The 18938-nt window shown below is 41.9% G+C and overlaps 1 protein-coding gene across 2 annotated transcripts; it reads left to right on the top strand.

Moving 5' to 3' along the window:
• Nucleotides 1-227: 227 nt before the first annotated feature.
• Nucleotides 228-18853, top strand: LOC119026782 (tetratricopeptide repeat protein 39B). 2 transcript variants are annotated; one of them, XR_005077240.1, is made up of 20 exons: nucleotides 228-546; nucleotides 7786-7820; nucleotides 8104-8208; nucleotides 8414-8545; nucleotides 8921-8991; nucleotides 9089-9156; nucleotides 9272-9336; nucleotides 9453-9558; nucleotides 9727-9792; nucleotides 9902-10010; nucleotides 10125-10192; nucleotides 10292-10351; nucleotides 10620-10781; nucleotides 11021-11112; nucleotides 11334-11454; nucleotides 12259-12370; nucleotides 12616-12733; nucleotides 12823-12939; nucleotides 13223-13404; nucleotides 13931-18853. XR_005077240.1 is itself a non-coding variant. In XM_037111311.1 (19 exons), the coding sequence occupies exons 1-19, from the start codon at nucleotides 508-510 to the stop codon at nucleotides 13317-13319; spliced, it is 1743 nt and encodes a 580-aa protein (XP_036967206.1). In that variant the 5' UTR covers nucleotides 228-507; the 3' UTR covers nucleotides 13320-18853. The 2 variants fall into 2 exon arrangements, 1 of the variants encoding a protein (XP_036967206.1); XM_037111311.1 differs by having other exon boundaries at nucleotides 13223-18853.
• The last annotated feature ends 85 nt before the right edge of the window (nucleotides 18854-18938 follow it).

Genomic DNA, 18938 nt, shown 5'->3' with positions numbered 1-18938 from the left:
TCAGTTACAGGAGCTATATCGGGCAGGTAGGACTGAGGACGCGCTCTGATTGGACAGAACCGGCCTGTGGTGGGCGGAGACAAGGAAGCACTGTGTGTGTGTGTGTGTGTGTGTGTGTGTGTGTGTGTGTGTGTGTGTGTGTGTGTGTGTGTGTGTGTGTGTGTGTGTGTGTGTGTTTGAAACGTAGACGGCTTTTTTTTTTTTTTTTTTTTTTCTCGTCACGGAAGAAGAAGAAGAAGAGGAGCGGAGGAGGACCAGCAGCGTCCAGAACCACCGACACCGACCCGCAGAGAGGAGAAGGACGAGCGGGCGGAACCACAGACAAACAAACAAGCAACAATAATATTAATATTGATATTAATATTATTGATCCGTGAGGACGAAACAGGAAGCTCGTGAGCAGCAGCAGGACGGAGGAAAGGAGGGAGGCAGGCTGGAAATGTTGGATCGTGGTTCTGATAGAAGACAGCAGCAGGGGTGAAGCAGCGGACCGGTACCGGAGCAGACATGGCCCACGTCGGCAACGGAGCGGCGGCCGAGGAGGAGGTGGGACACACGGACACACTGCTGCTCCCACGGCTCTATGATATATAATGATAATAATAATAATAATATGTAAGATGTTGGGTCTGAACCGAGCCGGACTGGACCTTAATGAACAGAACATTTACCTGTAAACACAGAAGAATGTTACCTTGGAGACCTGAGTCCAAAACATTCACACAGAAACAAACAGTTGAATTTGAACAACATCAGCGTTGAGATCAGAATAACACCAACAATGTTCCCTCAATTCATTTAATCTCAGAAGTCCAGTTCAGAGCCGGTTCTGACTGTGTGAGACAAGAACCTGCAGTGTCCAATCCTGGGATTAAAACCACCATGTGAGAGTTTAAAATGATCTATGATAGAGACACAACACAGAGAATAAAGCAGGAAACACAATAATGAGACATTTAAAACAAGTTGTGGCTCAAAGAATAAATTTCTTCGTTCCTCCTGTTACAATAATTTACAGTTTTCTCGTTTTCTAAACATCAAAATGCAGATTTAGATATTTATATATTTGTATTTTAGAGCTGCTCAATATGTTGTTTCACTGAGCCTGTCAGCTTGTGATTGACCAGTGATCGGTCGCCTCCTGATCAATGTCTGGAGCAGAACAGCTGTTTGATCAACGATGTAGATTTATTGATTATTTACATTATTAGGTGTCAGTTGGGCAGAGAAGGAAAAATAACACACTGTCAGTTTCCTTCAGATGTATTATATTTTCCCATGATGCTCTGCTGCTTGTGTTTCAAAATGTTCCTGCACTGATAAACGTGATAAATCTGTTCTTCTTCTTCTTCGGTGGTGTTGAGTATCGACTTCACGTCGTCGCCCTGCGGTGATTTAATTTAATTTAACGTCTCTGGTGATGTTTGTGTTTCCACAGTGATCGACGACAGATTACATCTAATGAGTTTACAGTATAAATCACGTCGTTGTACTTAATTACTCTCAGAGTCACTCAGACGAGCAGCAGGAAGCAACACACACCTCACAGCTCACCTGTGAATGTGGAGCACAGGTGAGCTGTGAGTGGGCAGCAGCTGATTATTGTATTTGTCTACCTGCCAGGTTTAATCAGCTTTAAGTGAGGCAACACTATCAGCTGCTCTGTGTGTGTGTGTGTGTGTGTGTGTGTGTGTTATGTAAATGACAGATCTGATTTCGACCACGAGCTGCCTTCTGCACAACAAACAGGAAGTAGGCTGAGATGTAACGACTCTCTCTCTCTGTCGGAGATAATTGCTGTTGTTCTGATCCAATGATGACTCAGGTGATCGCTGACATCACGGCCGGGTCGCAGCGCCGCCATCAGGTGCAGAGATCCTGCTTCAACCCTTCCCCTAACCTTTGTTTCCAGTAAAGCCTGATGTGGGAGTGTCCCGGGTGCGACTGCAGCCCGTGGGAAAGGTTCAGTGCCCTCGTTAAGCTGTAAGAATGAGAGAGTTCTGGAGGCGAGGCGGATCTTTCTGTCTGTAGACCAACAGAGTTCTAGAGAAAAGTTCTGCAACCTCGTACGGATGTTTTTAAAGGGTTCATGGTGTCTTTGAATGGGTAGTAAAGTTTCTACAGGTCCTTAAGGATGATTTATATGTAATTTAGGAGGTTTTAGGATGTAACCAAGGGGTTTTAGATGCTCCAGAAGGTTTTAGGAAGTCCACAAAGGGTCCCAAACATGGCTGGTATCAAAGAGGGGTTCTGGAGATGGCTCGGGAGGTTAGCTGGGTCTGTACAAGGGATTAAGGGTCCTTCGAAAGGGGTCCTTGGTGCTCCAGGTAACTAAGATGACCTATGGATCACCTTGGACCTCCTCATAGACCCAAAGTGTCCCCAGGTGTGTCCCACAGATCATTTGGAGGTTCTGGAGGTTCTTCCAAGTATAAGAGTTGTAGAATTTTGCGAGGTTCTGGATGCTCTGCAGCTTTTGTTGGCGATTTAAAGGTTTCTTAGCGGTTCTTTGGTGATTTCAGGAGGCTGGGTCGATAAAGTGGATCATGAAGGGGTTCAAGAGGGAAACGTGGTTTCAAGGTGTCATTCCAATGGATCTAAAGATTACTGAAGTTTGTTGTAGTTTAAGTAGGTCAAGGTTCTTCGTGGGGTCCAAAAGGTGCGTCAGGTGGTTGTATTAAATTTGGGTGTCATTACAGAGGTCAACAATGTCTTTAAGAGGGTTTATCAGATATTTACACAAAGTCTAAACATGAATCAAGCGGGTCTTAGAGGATTTGAAGAGGTTCTAGAGCGACCTGAGCAGGTTTCAGGGTCTCCAGAGGACTCGTGTCCCACAGCGAACATTCAGGTGGACTGATGCGGTCTGTGTCCGTCCTGCATCATAACCTCACCAGCTCGTCTCCTCGTTACAGCTCACAAACCGTCCTCTGTCAGCCTCCCATCTAACTCATCACATTACAGAGGAATTCGGCTGACCTTAGTCGAGCTGTGAGGAATGTGAGACGAGCTGTGTTTATAAAAATAAAAACCTTAAACACAGTGGAAGCTTATCGTCCAGGCCTCACTGCCCGGCAACCCAGCAATAAATAACACAAACACACAGACAAGACATAGTGAACCATGTCTGGTCCGAAACACAATCAGCTGCCCAGTCCAGTCAATCGAGGACTGTAGACTAACTCTGCTGTTGTGTAAGTCTTTGTTTAAACCCTTCAGGTATGACTGGAATGTAAATAATACCCTCAGCAAACACAGAATATGGATTCAGCTTTATGTTACCCAGCAGTTGGCCAGTCGTCCACCGTTACAGGACTCTGAATTTACAGATTGTATATCCAAGAAACTGTCGCCAACATTTGCAGATATTGGGAAAAAGACATTTAGCGATACTTTCAGACTTTCAGACGATGCTGGTGAGACTTATTTTGGGGGTTTCCAGCGCTCTGATTCCTCGCACACAAAGAAGTTTCTCTGCATTTCTAGTTTTTTTTCTTTGCAGCTCTGTGGTTTTCAGTGTGAGATCCAAGTTTTTTCTTTCCAGGTTCAGTGATTTTTCTGGGCGTGTCACAGAATCCAGCAGGTCCAAAAAAGATATCTTAAAGTTTGTTTCTCTGAGGACTTGGAGTTTGTCAGCTGTAGGGACTGAAAATAACTTCACAATGTCTCGTTATTCGACTCACAAGAAGCTAATAAGTGTAACTATATCTTACGTACAGCACTGAGAGCATCAGGTGATGAATGCCGACCGTTGTGTGACGGGCTGACTTGGCAGAATGTGATTATTAAGAAAACACAAGGAGACCACTGTTCTGTCCTCACCGGAGTTAAACTCCATCACTTCCTGTTTCCTCTGCAGGGTCAAAGGTCGAGGCGACACAACTGGCCTCAAATAAAGACCGACACAGAATGTAGAGGCTGTTTTTCTTGAGGAGCTAACATTTAGAGATTCAGGGATTCTTGAGGGGGTCCGAGGCTGTTTCATAGGTCACCGATAAGGTTCTGAGGAAGACTGAGGTTATGCAGGCTTTGTAGAAATGTTGAGTCAGTAAAAAGGTTCTGGTGATCTTTCAGGCGTTTTCTTGATGCTGAAAGACATTGTTAGGATGCTTTTATGTCTTTGAGGAGGTTTAACAAGTAATTGGTGCCTCTTGGGTCTTGGAACTCCTTCTAAGGGCCTCGAATGTCTTCTGGTGGTAACTGGATGTGTTTTTGAGATCTTTCAGTGGGTACCAAGAGGTGTGATCAGTTTTTAACACTTTAACACAGTTTTTTCACTTCTTGAACCTTCTTGGGTCATCTGAAAGGGGACTCAAGGAATCTGTCAATGTCTCAAGGTCTTTGAGAAGGTTCCACAGGTCCTCACAAATGGTTTTGGTGGGTCGTAAGGTTCTTGAGGGTCTTCTCGTGGTACCAGGAAGTGTGGTGGGACTTTTGGGGATCTTTGAGAATCTACCAAGGTCTTTTAAAGGTCTCATTTTGGCTTTTTGTGGGAAAAATGTTTCACCTGTCACTTCTTGAACCTTCTTGAGTATTTCTTAGGTTATCTTGAGGGTGACTCAAAGTTTTCCAGGAATCTGTAGATGTGCCAAAGTCTTTGAGAAGGTTCCACATGTCATCACGTGATGTTGATGGGACAGAAAGTGGGTTCTCATGGTCTTGAATTAGAGAATTAGGGTTTACAGAAGTCCTTCACACTTGAGGATGTTCTGGTGTTTTCAATACCTCCTCAGGGGGTTTTGTTGTCTTTGAGAGGGTTTAACATGACAGCGAGGGCGTTCTGGGGGTTCTTCAAGAGTTTCCAAGAAGCCTCCTTGTGAGTTGTGGGTTGTTAACGTGTTGGGTAATCGGACACAGTGTGTAGGTCTTGACTAATTGATTAGAAAGCTGCTGGTGTCACAGGAGAAGCGACTCTGGCGTTGAACTCTGCTTGTGTGTAATCTCATACAACGGTGTAGCTGTTGCTTTTTCCACATCTCCTGTTGGAAGGTCGGCGCTTGTTTTTACACTGAAATGTACGAAAATACAAACTTCTACTTTCCCACAAACAAGATGTTTATATGTCAGTCAGGAAAGATGAGCAATGTTAGGTTGATATATTATTTTAACAACTACAAGCTTATGAAAACTTCTGATTTACAGGTAATTAACTCCAGAAGAGATATTAAATTGTAGGAATGCAACTAAATATTATTTTCATTGTCAGTTCTCGCTTAATCAATTAGTTTAGTCTATAAAATGTCAGAAAATTGTGACAAATGTCAATCAAGATGACGTCCTCAAAAGTTTTGTTCCCAACTCAAAGATCTTCAGTTTACTGTCGCAGACGAGGAAAGAAACTTACTAACTTACTAATTTACTTTCCCAGTATTTCATTGTGTAACAGTTGCTAATAAAAAAGACAATTAAAGAAATGAGGAAGTGGAAAAAGAAAGAAAAGGACTTCTTGAGTTTTGTTTTGAGTATTTAAAACAGAAATGTGTTTAATGGAGAAGTGTTTTTAAGAAGTTAAAAGATCTACAGAGAATGTAACATTTTGATTAACACCAAAGAAACCCAAACTATTTCTGTAGTTTCTTCACAGCCAGCAGGTTAATCAGAAGTGTAAATTATTCAGCAGCTTTTCAGGCATTATAATCACATTAAGTTGTAAATCCTGCGTCGTCACCCGTCAGCTCAGCTTCAAGAGTCTGTTGTGTTGTGAGTTTATCTGCTGTTCGTTTATAAGAACACAAGCTCGTTGGAAGTAGGAAGTTAAGGTGTTTGTGTGAGTGTGAAAGGCTGCGACGAAAATACCAGCAGAGTGTCGGAGAGAGCATCTGTTAGTGTGTGTGTGTGTGTGTGAGAGAGGTTGTTTGGATTCACTCACATATTTGTTTTCTCATGACAACAACCGTCCTCCATCTTGACACCCGCCCACCTTCTCCTCGGTACTTTTTTTGCCTCTCATTTCACACCTGAGTTCAGGAAATGGCCGCCGTTTTGATTGACAGCTCATTCAAGCAGCTTCTATGCCCACCTTAGAGCCAACAACAGACATCAGACAGGAATAATACATAATCAATCAATAAAAGAGGCAAGAAATCATGAAAGATGTACTTAAAATAACTTACTGATGTTTCTGACCTCATGGAGATAAAAGTCGACTACTAGAATATGAATATTTCACTAAAGAAATAAATCTATTAATGTAAAAATGATCCATGTGTCCACAGCATATAGTCTGATGTGGTCCAACCTTGGCGCCTTTTAACAGTCACTCGCTGGCCGTTGTGGGATGTAGGATGGGCGTAGAAACTCCATGGTGTGGCAGGAACACGGTTGTTAGCTTGAATCAGGAGAATCAAAGCTCTTTAACAATGAGATGATTATACACTAAAACTGAGGCATTAAATTATTTGTTGTAATGTCTTGAATAGAAATCTGAACTAAAACAAAACCCACATTTTTTTGGGATGTTTTCCTTCCACAATGATTGAAATATGCAATGCAACAAGGAAACGGACTGACAACCCAAACGAACAAACAGGAGGTTTGATGTGGAGGACTTGTTGCTGGGAGCCTGGCAGACGGAGCTCAGGGCACAAAAACAAAACAACCCCCCCCCCCACAGCTGTCAGAACATGGCCGCCTGCGTCCTCGTCCACAACACTAACAACTCATATCATGAATAAACAACCGTGTTTAAAATGTGTGGACTGATGAGTGGACGGTGACGTGAAGTGGGTCACAGTGTGTGTGTGTGTGTGTGTGTGTGTGTGTGTGTGTGTGTGTGTGTGTGTGTGTAGTGGGTCGATAACTGCTGCCTTCAGGCTCAGAGTCACTGTGAGTGTGTGTGTGTGTGTGTGTGTGACTGCAGCTGTGCACGATTATGTAAGAGGCCACTGGGAGGCTATTATTAGCTTAGCTGCTACTGAGGCTCCAGAGACAGGCTGAGTGTGTGTGTGTGTGTGTGTGTGTGTGTGTGTGTGTGTGTGTGTGTGTGTGTGTGTGTGTGTGTGAGACCTGAACAAACAGTGTGACCCGATGCTGATGCCTCTGAACTCATATAGAAACCTGTCTGAACCAATCAGCAGCCTCCTCAGCTGCAGCTCCGCTGGTGGCCACCAGGTGACGACATCTGACTGAAGAGGAAAATAATCCATTTAATACAAATTTTAAAAATACTTTCTTTCACTCACTTCCTAAACTAATGTGTGTGCTCACCAGATCAGATGGTATAAACGTTTGTTTTGCTGCTAGTTTGCACCTTTTTGTCCCAGGTTACAGTGTTCTTTCAGCAGTAATGTTGTAAACGATGGTGTTGAACTCAAACTACAGGTCTCTAAACATCACTTAGGAATCATTATAAAGATGGTCGACGACAAAAACTGTCCCAAAATGTCCCTAAAGATTAATTTCATGAACATATTCAGTCCAAAATGCAGGATTCATCATTAAATGTTGAGAAAATGAGTAAAAACTGTGATGGCAGACACTTTTATATGCATCTATGCCCGCCCTAAAGCCTACAATGAGTGAGTACGTAGACACATGACCCGCTCTCTCCTGAACCAGGTGATTGGTGCACCATGCAGCCAGTGAGCTTTCAGATCCAGTAATATACATAGTTTATATCTGGGATCAATCTTCAGAGTAATCATGAGGACTCCTCATGTTTTTTTTGTACTAAACCCTGATTGGCTGCCTTCACCTACACAAGCAGCCAATCAGACGCCTGCTCATGTTTTTGTTTGAAAGAATGTTTACGTGAGCTGACAGTTTCTGTGTGTTTGTGGTTTTCAGGACTGTTTCGAAGACGCCTACGACCGAATACCTGCGTGAGTACACACACAAACACACACATGCATGTGCGCGCAAACACATGCACACACACAAACAAACACACACACGCACACGCATGCACACACACACACACACACAGAGTAGAGCTGCGTAAAGTGTGAGGTCATTTCCTATCAGCCTCCTGTTTCACTTTCAGTCACTTCCTGTGTTGACTGGTGGATTTCTCTTCTGTGTGTGTGTGTGTGTGTGTGTGTGTGTGTGTGTGTGTGTGTGTGTGTGTGTGTGTGTTTGTGTTTGTGTGTGTGCATGTGTTCACAGAGCTTGTCAGATGGACCTGCAGACAGCAATCCAGGAGACTCAGTGTGCCCTCAATCTGGTCCTCAACGACAAGTTCTCCGAAGCCCTCGACCTCCTCAAACCATGGTAACCACAGCAACCAGTCTATGTGTGTGTGTGTGTTTATTATGTAAAGCAGACTGCAGTGTACTAGTGTTTTTTGTAAAAAGAACAATTTGTTAACACTGTGAAACAACTCTTAAATCAGTACATTTGTAAAGGGAGTCTGGTGATGTTGTGATCAAACATGTTGTGTTGTGCTGTGTTGTGTTGTGTCGTGTTGTGTGTGCAGGTGGAAGGACAGTATGTACCACGCGCTGGGCTACAGCAGCATCCTGGTGATGCAGGCGACGATGACCTTTGAGCACAGAGACATCCAGGCTGCCATGGCGACCATCAAAGAGGCGTTACACACCTGTCAGAAGTGAGCGAGAGACGACTGTGATGAAATGTCTGGCTCAGATTATCGTGTTCCCTTCAGGATGATTAATAATAATCACGCTCGTGATCCTCTGACTCTCATCTAGCTAGACTTTGGTACTGAGCGCGAATAATTATCTGTTAGCATGCTAACATGCTAAACAAGGATAGTGGACATGATGAACATCACAAATTATGGCCATGACCTTCCATAGCAGGAGCTGGTGTTTCCCTGGTAACAAGCGATACTACTAAGACTATTATTATTTATTAGCATACTCAGCTAACACGTCTGAAGCTGTCAAACTTCCCTCAGTGTGTCTGTTATTATACGTCCTTGTTACTTGCACCAAGTCCTCAAACCAAACTGTTCCTGCAGATTCAGGAAGAAGAACTCGGTGGTGGGATCTTTGTCCAGTCTGATCAGCAAACAGTCCAACCTGCAGGAAGGTATGTCAACACATACCCCGCCCACACAGTTTGATTGACAGCTGAGGTCAGAGCAGAAGAGCGCAAAATAAAATTGAAACTGTTGGTGTGTTTTCAGAGGAGATGCACGCAGAGATCTGCTATGCCGAGTGTCTGCTGCAGAAAGCCGTGCTGACGTTTGTCCAGGTCAGAACTGAACCAGAATAAGAAGAGCTGGAGAACTTCTTGTTGCTGTGGATACGGCTGATGAGGCTGTTATATTAAATAAAAATGTAATGAAATCTATTGTCCTCTCTTCCAGGACGAGAACATGATCAGTTTTATCAAAGGAGGCATCAAGATCCGAACAAGCTACCAGATTTACAAGTGAGTGACTGTTTCTAACCATCGGTGACGTCTCGTTTACTGAAATATCAGCTCAGTAACGAGGCAGTCGGGGTAATTAAAAGGGTCATGACATCATGTTTCTTGTCATCCAATAGGGATTGTCAGAATGTGCTGAATGTCACTCCGGAGCAGGCGGGCCAGTCTGATTCGTTCAGACAGTTTGAGGGCGGAGTCAAGCTCGGGATTGGATCCTTCAACCTGGTGGGTTTAATACCGAGTCCCAAACAGATGGATGGATGGTTGATGGATGATGGATGGATGATTGGAGTGTACCATCAGCATATTAGCAAATATGAGATTAGAAAATCGACCTTTTTACCTAAATATTGATTGATTGAGTTCTAAGTATTTTCTGTTTCTGTCTTACAGATGTTGTCTCTCCTGCCTCAGAGGATTTTGAGGTTGTTGGAGTTCATTGGATTCTCAGGAAACAGGGTCAGTACAACAACTTCAAAGTCCGATAAAAATTTAATTAAAACTTCTGTGAAAATCTCTCTTTAACCATCTAACAGTTAATAGTAACTCAGTTTCTGTCTCTTTGCAGGGGTTTGGTCTGTCCCAGTTGAGGGAGGGAGCGTCCAGTCAGAGTTTGCGCTCGATCCTCAGCGCTCTGACTTTACTCTTCTACCACACTTACGTGTCACTGATACTCGGTAGGAAAACACAGAAACATCAGGCCCTTTTTCTACAGATGTAGCATAGAATTAACAAATTTACTGCACTATTGTTGTCTGGAACCAGAAGTCTGTTATCCTGTGTTTTATCAGGAACTGGAGAAGGGAACCTGGTGGAGGCCGAAGCTCTGCTGGAGCCCTACAAGCAGAAATACCCTAAAGTGAGCAAACTATCCACAGCCAGACAAAGATTCAGTCTCATGAGTAAAAAGTTATTAGCAGATTAAACATTTTGTTGTTGGTGTGTGTCTTTCTCTCAGGGCTCCATCATCCTTTTCTACTCTGCTCGCATCGCCACACTGCGAGGAAACTTTGAGAAGGTCTGAAACAGACACATCTTTACTTCGATCTTTGAGAACCTCCATTAACATAAAGTATATCTAAACAGAACTAAAATTGAAGGAGTTCTATATAACATAAATAAATCATCTTTTGTTAAGAAGTTAATGATTGTGATGTGATTTAAAACCACCAAGACCTGCTTTTGTTATGAAGTTTGCTGCAGTCTGAATAAATCCTACGACAGAGCAGAATTAAGACCAAACACAAAGAAGTAAAGTTGTGTGTATGATGTTTTGTGTCCTGTAGGCCCGGGCGATGTACGAGGAGTGTATCAGCAGCCAGCAGGAGTGGAAACAGATCCACCACCTGTGTTACTGGGAGCTGATGTGGACTCACTCCTACCAGCAGGAGTGGCAGCAGGCGTACCACTACGCTGACCTGCTGTGTAAAGAGAGCCGCTGGTCCAAGGTGAACACATTTCCATCTGAAGAGTCATTAAATAAATGGTTCATGAGACTTTATTGTTGTCTTTCTTTATAAAAAAAAAACACTTAATAAACTGTGTGTTAATATGAAATGAGCTGTTAGCAGGAAGGGAAAAGAAATACAGAAGGAGTGCCGGCTAGGAAACTCTCTCTGACTGTGAGCTGATTAAGAACGAATGTAGTTGAAGTTAAATCCCATCTTTGGTTTCAACCCTCTCCCAGGCAATCTATGTGTACCAGAAGGCCGCCATCCTCAGTATGATGTCAGAGGAGGAGGTGAAGAGGACGGGGGAGGACATTGTGGAGCTCTTCAGGTCAGCACAAATATCTGAGTCCATAACTGTGGAGGCCTTGAATAAACTGCCATTGTGTCTCCTGAACATATGATTCAGTTGGCATAACATTTGTCTGACTTTAGTGGCTTTTGTTCTTGTTTGTTGTTTGTTGTCTGTTGTTTAAAGCACTTTTGCATGTTTGTTATAGTTGTGCTGAACAAATAAAGTAGAGTTGAGTTTGTGTATTTGTGTGTGTTCAGGCAGGTGGAGGGGCTGAAACAGCGCCTGGCAGGGAAGTCGATCCCAACCGAGAAATTTGCAGTGAGGAAGTCCCGACGCTACAAAGCTGCTAACCCCGTCCCTCTAGTCATCCCCGCACTGGTACGCTCATATTTCACTTGTTTGTTGGAGGACGTTTCACCTCTCAGCCAAGAGGCTTCTTCAGGTCTTAGTAACTGGAGGAGCTGCAGGATTTTTAAACTCTGTGTGGGAGTGTCCTTAGTTAGGGTGGGAGTGTCCTTACAGAGTGTGGGAGTGTCCTTACAGAGTGTATACATGTCTTTACATAGGGTGGGAAAGTTCTTACATGCAGTGGGAATGTCCTTAAAGAGTGTGGGAGTGTCCTTACTGATTGTAGGAGTGTCCTTACATAGAGTGGGAGTGTCCTTACATAGTGTGGTAGTGTCTTTATTTAGGGTGTGAATGTTCTTACACGGGGTGGGAGTGTCCTTAAATAGTGTGGGAGTGTCCTTAAATAGTGTGGGAGTGTCCTTACTGATTGTAGGAGTGTCCTTACATGGTGTGGGAGTGTCCTTACATAGGGTGGGAGTGTCCTTACATAGTGTGGTAGTGTCTTTATTTAGGGCGTGAATGTTCTTACACGGGGTGGGAGTGTCCTTAAAGAGTGTGGGAGTGTCTATTTAGAGCGGTAATGTTCTTACACTGGGTGGGAGTGGTAGTGTCCTTAAAGAGTGTGGGAGTGTCCTTACAAAGCGTGGGAGTGTCCTTACAAAGCGTGGGAGTGTCCTTACAAAGCGTGGGAGTGTCCTTACATAGGGTGGGAGTGTCTTTATTTAGGGTGGGAATGTTCTTACATGGAGTGGTAGTGTCCTTAAAGAGTGTGGGAGTGTCCTTACAGAGTCGTGTGATCACGGAGTTTCGTAAACACTGATGATTTCTCTGCAGGAGATGATGTACGTTTGGAACGGTTTCACCATTGTTGGGAAGCGAGCCGACAGCACAGAGGCCCTGCTGGTTACCATAGAGACGGCTGAGGAGCAGCTCCGCAATGACTCGAGTGAGTTTAAAAAACAAGATGCTAAGAGCGCTCTTGCTAACTCTAATCTGACAGGGATTTACACTCGGCCCACTTCTCTTCAGTTTATACAGCAACTTAACAGAATCATGTGATGTTTGCAGATGATGCTGTTGTTTATTCAGCCGGTAGCAGCTAATCCATAGAAAACCCACACAGTCGAGGTGACATGACTTGTACTTTTTCACTCTTGTTTTTACTTACTTACTTGTTACTTGTTCATTCAGACCCATCAGAGTTTCATCCTGATGACAGCTGTCTGGTCCAGATGTTGAAGGGACTCTGCCTGAAACACCTGGGCCGGTTACTGCAGGCCGAGCTCTGCTTCACCCAGGTCCTGTCCAGGTAACACACTTGTTGAGTTGCTGTTTATCTTGTGAGGGTGTGAGGGAGATAAGATAAACGCTGGTATCTATGTGTTTGTGTACTTTCAGTGAGAGTCGCATCAGATACGATCACTACCTGATCCCCTTCACGCTCTATGAGCTGGGTCTGCTGTACAAACTACAGGGAGACTTCACCAAGGCCACCACGTACATCGAAAATGCCAAGTAAGTTCTCTGCACACAGACTGCACCTCCAGATAACCTCTTTATTAGCTGTTAGGACCAGCTTCAAACACTTTATTATACAACAGGACTGAAGATAAATCCACTTTTTAATCCCAGAAGTTACAAAGTAATCTCTGAGCTCTCCTCCCGTCAGTGAACAGAAACTGAGGTTTATTTTCCTCCAGGTGTTCTGGATTTGCAGCCACATGTTATGACGCCATCCACAGCGTTTCCATGTGTTTGTTTAAGATTCTGACAGATGTGTTCTTGTGTTCCTCCTCAGGATGAACTACAAGGACTACTCCATGGAGTCCAGACTGCACTTCAGGATCCATGCGGCCCTCAACAGCCTGAAGGGATCACCTGTCGGCACCCCATAATACTCCGAGACAACTCTCACTGCAGCTGGAAATATAAATCCAGGGAGTTCCCTCAGAACGATCCGCCCTTTAATGAAGAACTTAGGTGTGTCTGGGTTCGATCATGTGTCCAGCAGGACTGTCTTTATCTTCTTTGCTAGCAACCTTATACTTTATTTTATTTTTGCCTTATTTATTTGTCAGTCGTGTGGACAGATGAGATTATTTAACCTCTCACCTCATCTCAAACAGACTTCCTGTCAGAGACTTTATTGCCAAATGTCAATTTAATCAGCGCGCCACTGGTTCACGACTCGCAAGGCTCGTTCACTCTGAGCTGTTCTGCACCGGAGACGCTCAATGACTTTAAAATATCGAATTCAGGGGGAGTGCTGCAACTTTTTATGATATAAAAGCACAAGGTAGGAAAAGGTTAAAACTTTCTGACGCAGCACGGATCACCTGGTCAACTGACAGGCGATCGATCGATGTCTGATCCTGGTCGGTGAACGCTCCATCTGAACGAGCCCTGAAGTCCAAACGGTGCTGTTAGAAAAACAAACATAGCCTTAAATTTAAGTTACAACACAGCAACTTTGCTCACAAACACATTTTGTATATTTTTCTGACAGAATCATGAACACTGACAGATGTTAACGATGTTGAAACTGAAGAAGCCGCAGGGAGGCGAGTGTGTCGTCACAGTATTTATGCTTTATATCGTCTTTATTTCTCCTTTTGTTGATTTCCCTAATGATGCGTCATGCCACACGTGCACACCGACGTGCACATGCAATCACAGCCTTCTCACCAACCGTGGCTTAAATACAACACACACACATACACACAACATGATACACACTCATTTGACGGCTGTAAACACACATTTAGCAGCAATATGAAGAACCTGTGCTGTCGGTCAGTGTGAGTCCACGTCCAACAGTCGGTCGTCTCACTGTAGTTTCTCGGAGGCAGAGCAGCAGCTTGTGAGGACATCAACCTCACTGAGTAACACTACACTACCCACAATCCTGAAGTGTAACGGTGACATTTGTGATGGCACCCGTGTTACTGCAGTCGCGATCGGATCAGCATCAATACGTTTACTACAGAGACTCATGTTCAGGAAGTGCCACGCTAAATAAGAGGGGTACTTTTATTAAGGCCTAATCAGCCTAGAAGCTTAGTTTGGAAACTACAGTTCAATTCGAGCTAAATGCTAACGGCAAAGTTTAGCATTACTGTGACAACGGCTTGTCTCAGCTCATCTCTGAAAATAAGTAATAAATAAGTTAATTAACTGATTTCTCTGTAGTAATGCAGTTGTGTAAAAGCTTCTTTTTGCTCATATTTTTGGTTTTCTAGCCCTCAGTTTTTTATTTCTGTCCAAGAATCAAACAGCAGAACCTTTGACTCAACACCTGCTCTAGTTAAACATGAATTAGCCAAAGAAATTAGCTTCTTTATTGGCTAAAACATATTTCTGTCTTCACACAGTGCAGCTCTGCCTCGTTGTTGTGTTTGAGCTGCTAATGTCATGACGGTTGTTTGGGGTAGATGGCGGTTTATTTTTCTTTTGTTATACTATTGTATTCTATTATACACTTGAATTATGTAGATCAACAATATATATATGAAGTGAAGTTGGTTTAATTTATGTACTGATTTATATAAAAAAAAAGCACAATCTCCAATCACCACCATGATTTAACCACCCAACTGTGGTTACACTCAATATTAACTTCACACATCAGATACAACAGTGTACATGTTAGCAGAGTTAGCTTAACCGCATCTTTGCTTCCATTTTAAACATTGGGATGAAGGACACACTTTTCCTGGAGTCTCGTCAGACTTGAATAAATACGACCGTGGTAACAATTAGCCTTCTCCCATTAATGAATGTATCAACTTAAAGACCAAATTACATGTGTGTCTTGTTGTCTTTTGTTTGTTCGTGTGTAACTTGTGCCTGTTCGGGTGTAATTTCCATTGTGTGTGATCTGAAACTTCTTTACTTCTGAACAACCTGATTCGCCAAGTGCAGTAAATATTCAGGAGCTAAGTCAATAATAGTTTTACACAAAAGACCAGAGACCTCTATGTAAAAGAGTTGTGGCAATAAGTATATATTTAATATGAGCCCCAGTAGTGCCCATATAGTACGATCAACTGCTAATGCTAGGAAACTGCCAGCAGAGCTTTTAGCAAATGTTTTTGCTTTGGTAAGAATAAAATTTAACTGTGGTGGTTTAGCATCACACTCCTAGCTGAACACCAGCAGCATTAGCATTTTCTCTGTCATCATTTGCCATAAAATGCTAACATATTACACTTTCTAACATAAAGATATATTAAATAGTGTATGCTCGCATGTGTAATGCTAGCCATAGATTGTTGCTCTCATATATTAGCATTACGGTCATGTCACACTGTTTTTCTGAAGGACAAATTTCACTGCACCCCTAGCTTAATGCTGCAGTGTTAGCATGTCTCCTGTCATCAATTACTATAATATGCTTATATATTGTAATTACTCGCACAAAATATACTACATTTTTAGCATTATTTCTCATTTCTATAGCCTCATCAACTGCAAATGCTAGGAAACAGCCAGTTAAGTTTTTTGCTAATGCTATGTTTTGCTGTAAGTCTGCTATTATATGATGAACAAAGTGCTTTATTATTTAATTTAATGAAATTTACCATCAAACCTCTAGCTCAATGCTACAGTGTTAGCATGTTGCCTGTCATCATCATTTATCATAATATGCCAATATATTGTACTTGCTAGCAGAGAAAATTCTAAAATATTAGCATTATTGCTTGACATATTTTATACTTGTGTGCAAAATGTTAGCTACAGTTTGTACACTCCCAAATATGTGTATGAAAATATAAAATAAGGAATATGACATCGGAGCCCATTTCTGTAGTCCCATCAACTGCTAATGCTAGTAAACTGCTTTTTGACAAATAATGCAAGTTTTGCTAACAGAAGAACAGAACAAATACTCACATATCTCACAGAATATTATAATCAGTAATATAATCAGTTTGGTGTCATATGACTTAGTTAACAACGCTGTGTGTTTTAGCATTGGAGCTTAATGCTACAGTGTTAGCATGTTGCCTGTTACCATATGCTAATATATTGTGCTTGATAGTATAAAAAAAAGAATATTAAGACATAAAAATATAAACATAGATTAAGTAGAGTCATAATTTACGAAATGTGTTAAAAAATCTTTATTTACTGTCGGTGATATTGATCATCTGGGGTTTGTCTTTCAAAAATCTATTTTAGCCAGATGTGACAATCAGTCAATCTCACTGTAAATGTCCGGTGATCTACAGGAAACGAGTGATTCACAGCATTTCATTGTCACAACCTTTTTCTTATAGAAGGCTTTGGTTCATGTGTCATCACGTTGTTCATGTCGTGCCTCTGTGTCTCTTTGTTCAGCTGTAATCCTGAACAGGGTTTTCTGTAGGATTTGCATTGCATGTTATTCTACGTTATGTTTCATTTTCTTTGTCTGACATAAGACTGACTGTGTGTGATTTACGGCAGCAGGCGGTACGACCGGCTTTACGGTTACAGAAGATGATCCATGTGGTGCAATAAAATGAAAACAGAAGAATAATTGTTGATGTTGAGTGATGTGGTGTTTTCTGTTATTACTGCTGATTTTACGTCTGTGTGCCTCTTTGTGTGTCCAACTTTTAATTGTTTCTTAATTATTTGGCCTTATATGTATTCTAAATGTTTCAAGAAGGTTGTGCAGTGTAGTTTACATAATGTTAAAGCAATGATCCGGGATTTGCAGAGTTTTATCACATAGTGATCATCACAAACAATAAGCTCCTCTGAGTCTGTTTGTATTTGTGACATGTTTGTCTGTATTCACTGGTGACTAAATGGGAACTACATTTACCAGAAAAAACATAGTGAATGGATACAAATGGTTGTCTCAACGCTTTAAACATGAACTACCCAACAAACTAATTCACCAGAAGATTTTGTGAAATGAGAACATCGTGAAAGACCACACTAGCAGCACAACTGTTAGCTTATTTGACAGAAACTGATTGTTTCAACCACTAAACTGAAATATTGGCAAGCTTGAGCCAATTTGTTTTGATTGATAAATGGCCGAGCTCAACTAAACATCATTAGCCATGAGACTGAAATGTGAGCTAAGATAAAACATAGCAAAGAATCTACTGTCTTTGACACTGAATAAAACCATTGGCTAACCTGAAAAATGCTATTTTTGTTGCCAGCCAAATTTGTTACATGTCAGACTGACTAGCTAGCCTGAGCGAAATTGTTTTAGCAACCAAAAGCTAATGTAAGTTAGCCTGAACCAGCTATTGTAACTGTTAGCTAATCTGACAGAAAGAGGGCGAAACAGCCAGCTAACCAAACGTGACACTAAAATTATAGCTAATCTGAAAATAATTGTTTTAGCCAGTGTGCTTAAATGTTAGCTTGCTTGAACTCGTTTTTTTTAATTGCTAGCTCACCTAGATTTTATTAGCTATGAAACTGAAATGGTAGCTATGTCAGTCTGTTTTAGATATTAAACTAAAGCATTAACAAAGCTAAACTAATCAGGTTAAGGCATTACAGTTACTATAAACGGTAAACTCAATTATTATGATAACTGAACTTTAAGCTAACGTTAACAAAACTGTTTCACTGTTGAGTTAAACTGAATGTTAAGCTAAACTTGGATAAACACATGAAAAGTGTCAGATAATCGTTAAATAAATAGATAATTTCTTGTATCTTGGTTGTTTTACAACATTCAAGCTAGCTTCTTAAGTAAAATGGTGGTTGTAAATTTGATGAATGACTGCTGTGAGTGGATGAAAAGGTTTGTTGTTTGTGTGCATTATGTATTAATGTATATTATTTACTTTGTGTGAAAGTGCAATACATTTTGAAAGCCATAATTCTTTTGCTAGTTGCCTTTATACACTCAAGGACACAATAGCTTCTTCCTTCCTTTGTACTGAACATGCTGGAGGCGCTCGACATGTTGTTTAATCCTTTTGTCTAGACTTGAAACAAGATTTGAAACAATGCACACTAATAACGATCTGTCCGATCTGACCTCTAGCTAGCTTTAGCTCTGAAGCTACACTCATTTCACTGCTAGCACAGGACAAAGAGACGTATGACTCTGACTCATCAGTCGATCGGTGTTCAATCATTGTTCCATGTTCTGATCCGATCATTTGGAGAACTCTGTTGTTGATTAAATGTCTGTCAGACTTCTGATTTCAAGAACCGGCTTGTAGCAGCTAATGCTAACGACATACCACCATTTTTGTGCTGTATTCAAGCAGAAACGGGTCAAAAGTATAAATGTTTGTTTTAAGTCTGTCAATGAAAACTTGTCACATCTGATCAATAATGGTTTTGATTTGTTAACATGATGTTGTCGACCTCACAGTCTGACTGGTCAGTCAGCAGGAAGTCTCTCTGCTGATCTTTGTCTGCTTCAAACTCAGAACCAAATAAATGTTCCTGATCTGAAACTCGACACACGTCGTCCTTGTTGATTTAAATCATTAGGAACATTTCAGCCTGAATGTGACGACACGAGTCTGTCGAACATTAACTTGTAC

This window comes from Acanthopagrus latus, chromosome 10, assembly GCF_904848185.1.
Source record: "Acanthopagrus latus isolate v.2019 chromosome 10, fAcaLat1.1, whole genome shotgun sequence".
Lineage (NCBI taxonomy): Eukaryota > Metazoa > Chordata > Actinopteri > Spariformes > Sparidae > Acanthopagrus > Acanthopagrus latus.
This window is presented reverse-complemented; position numbering and strand designations above follow the sequence as displayed.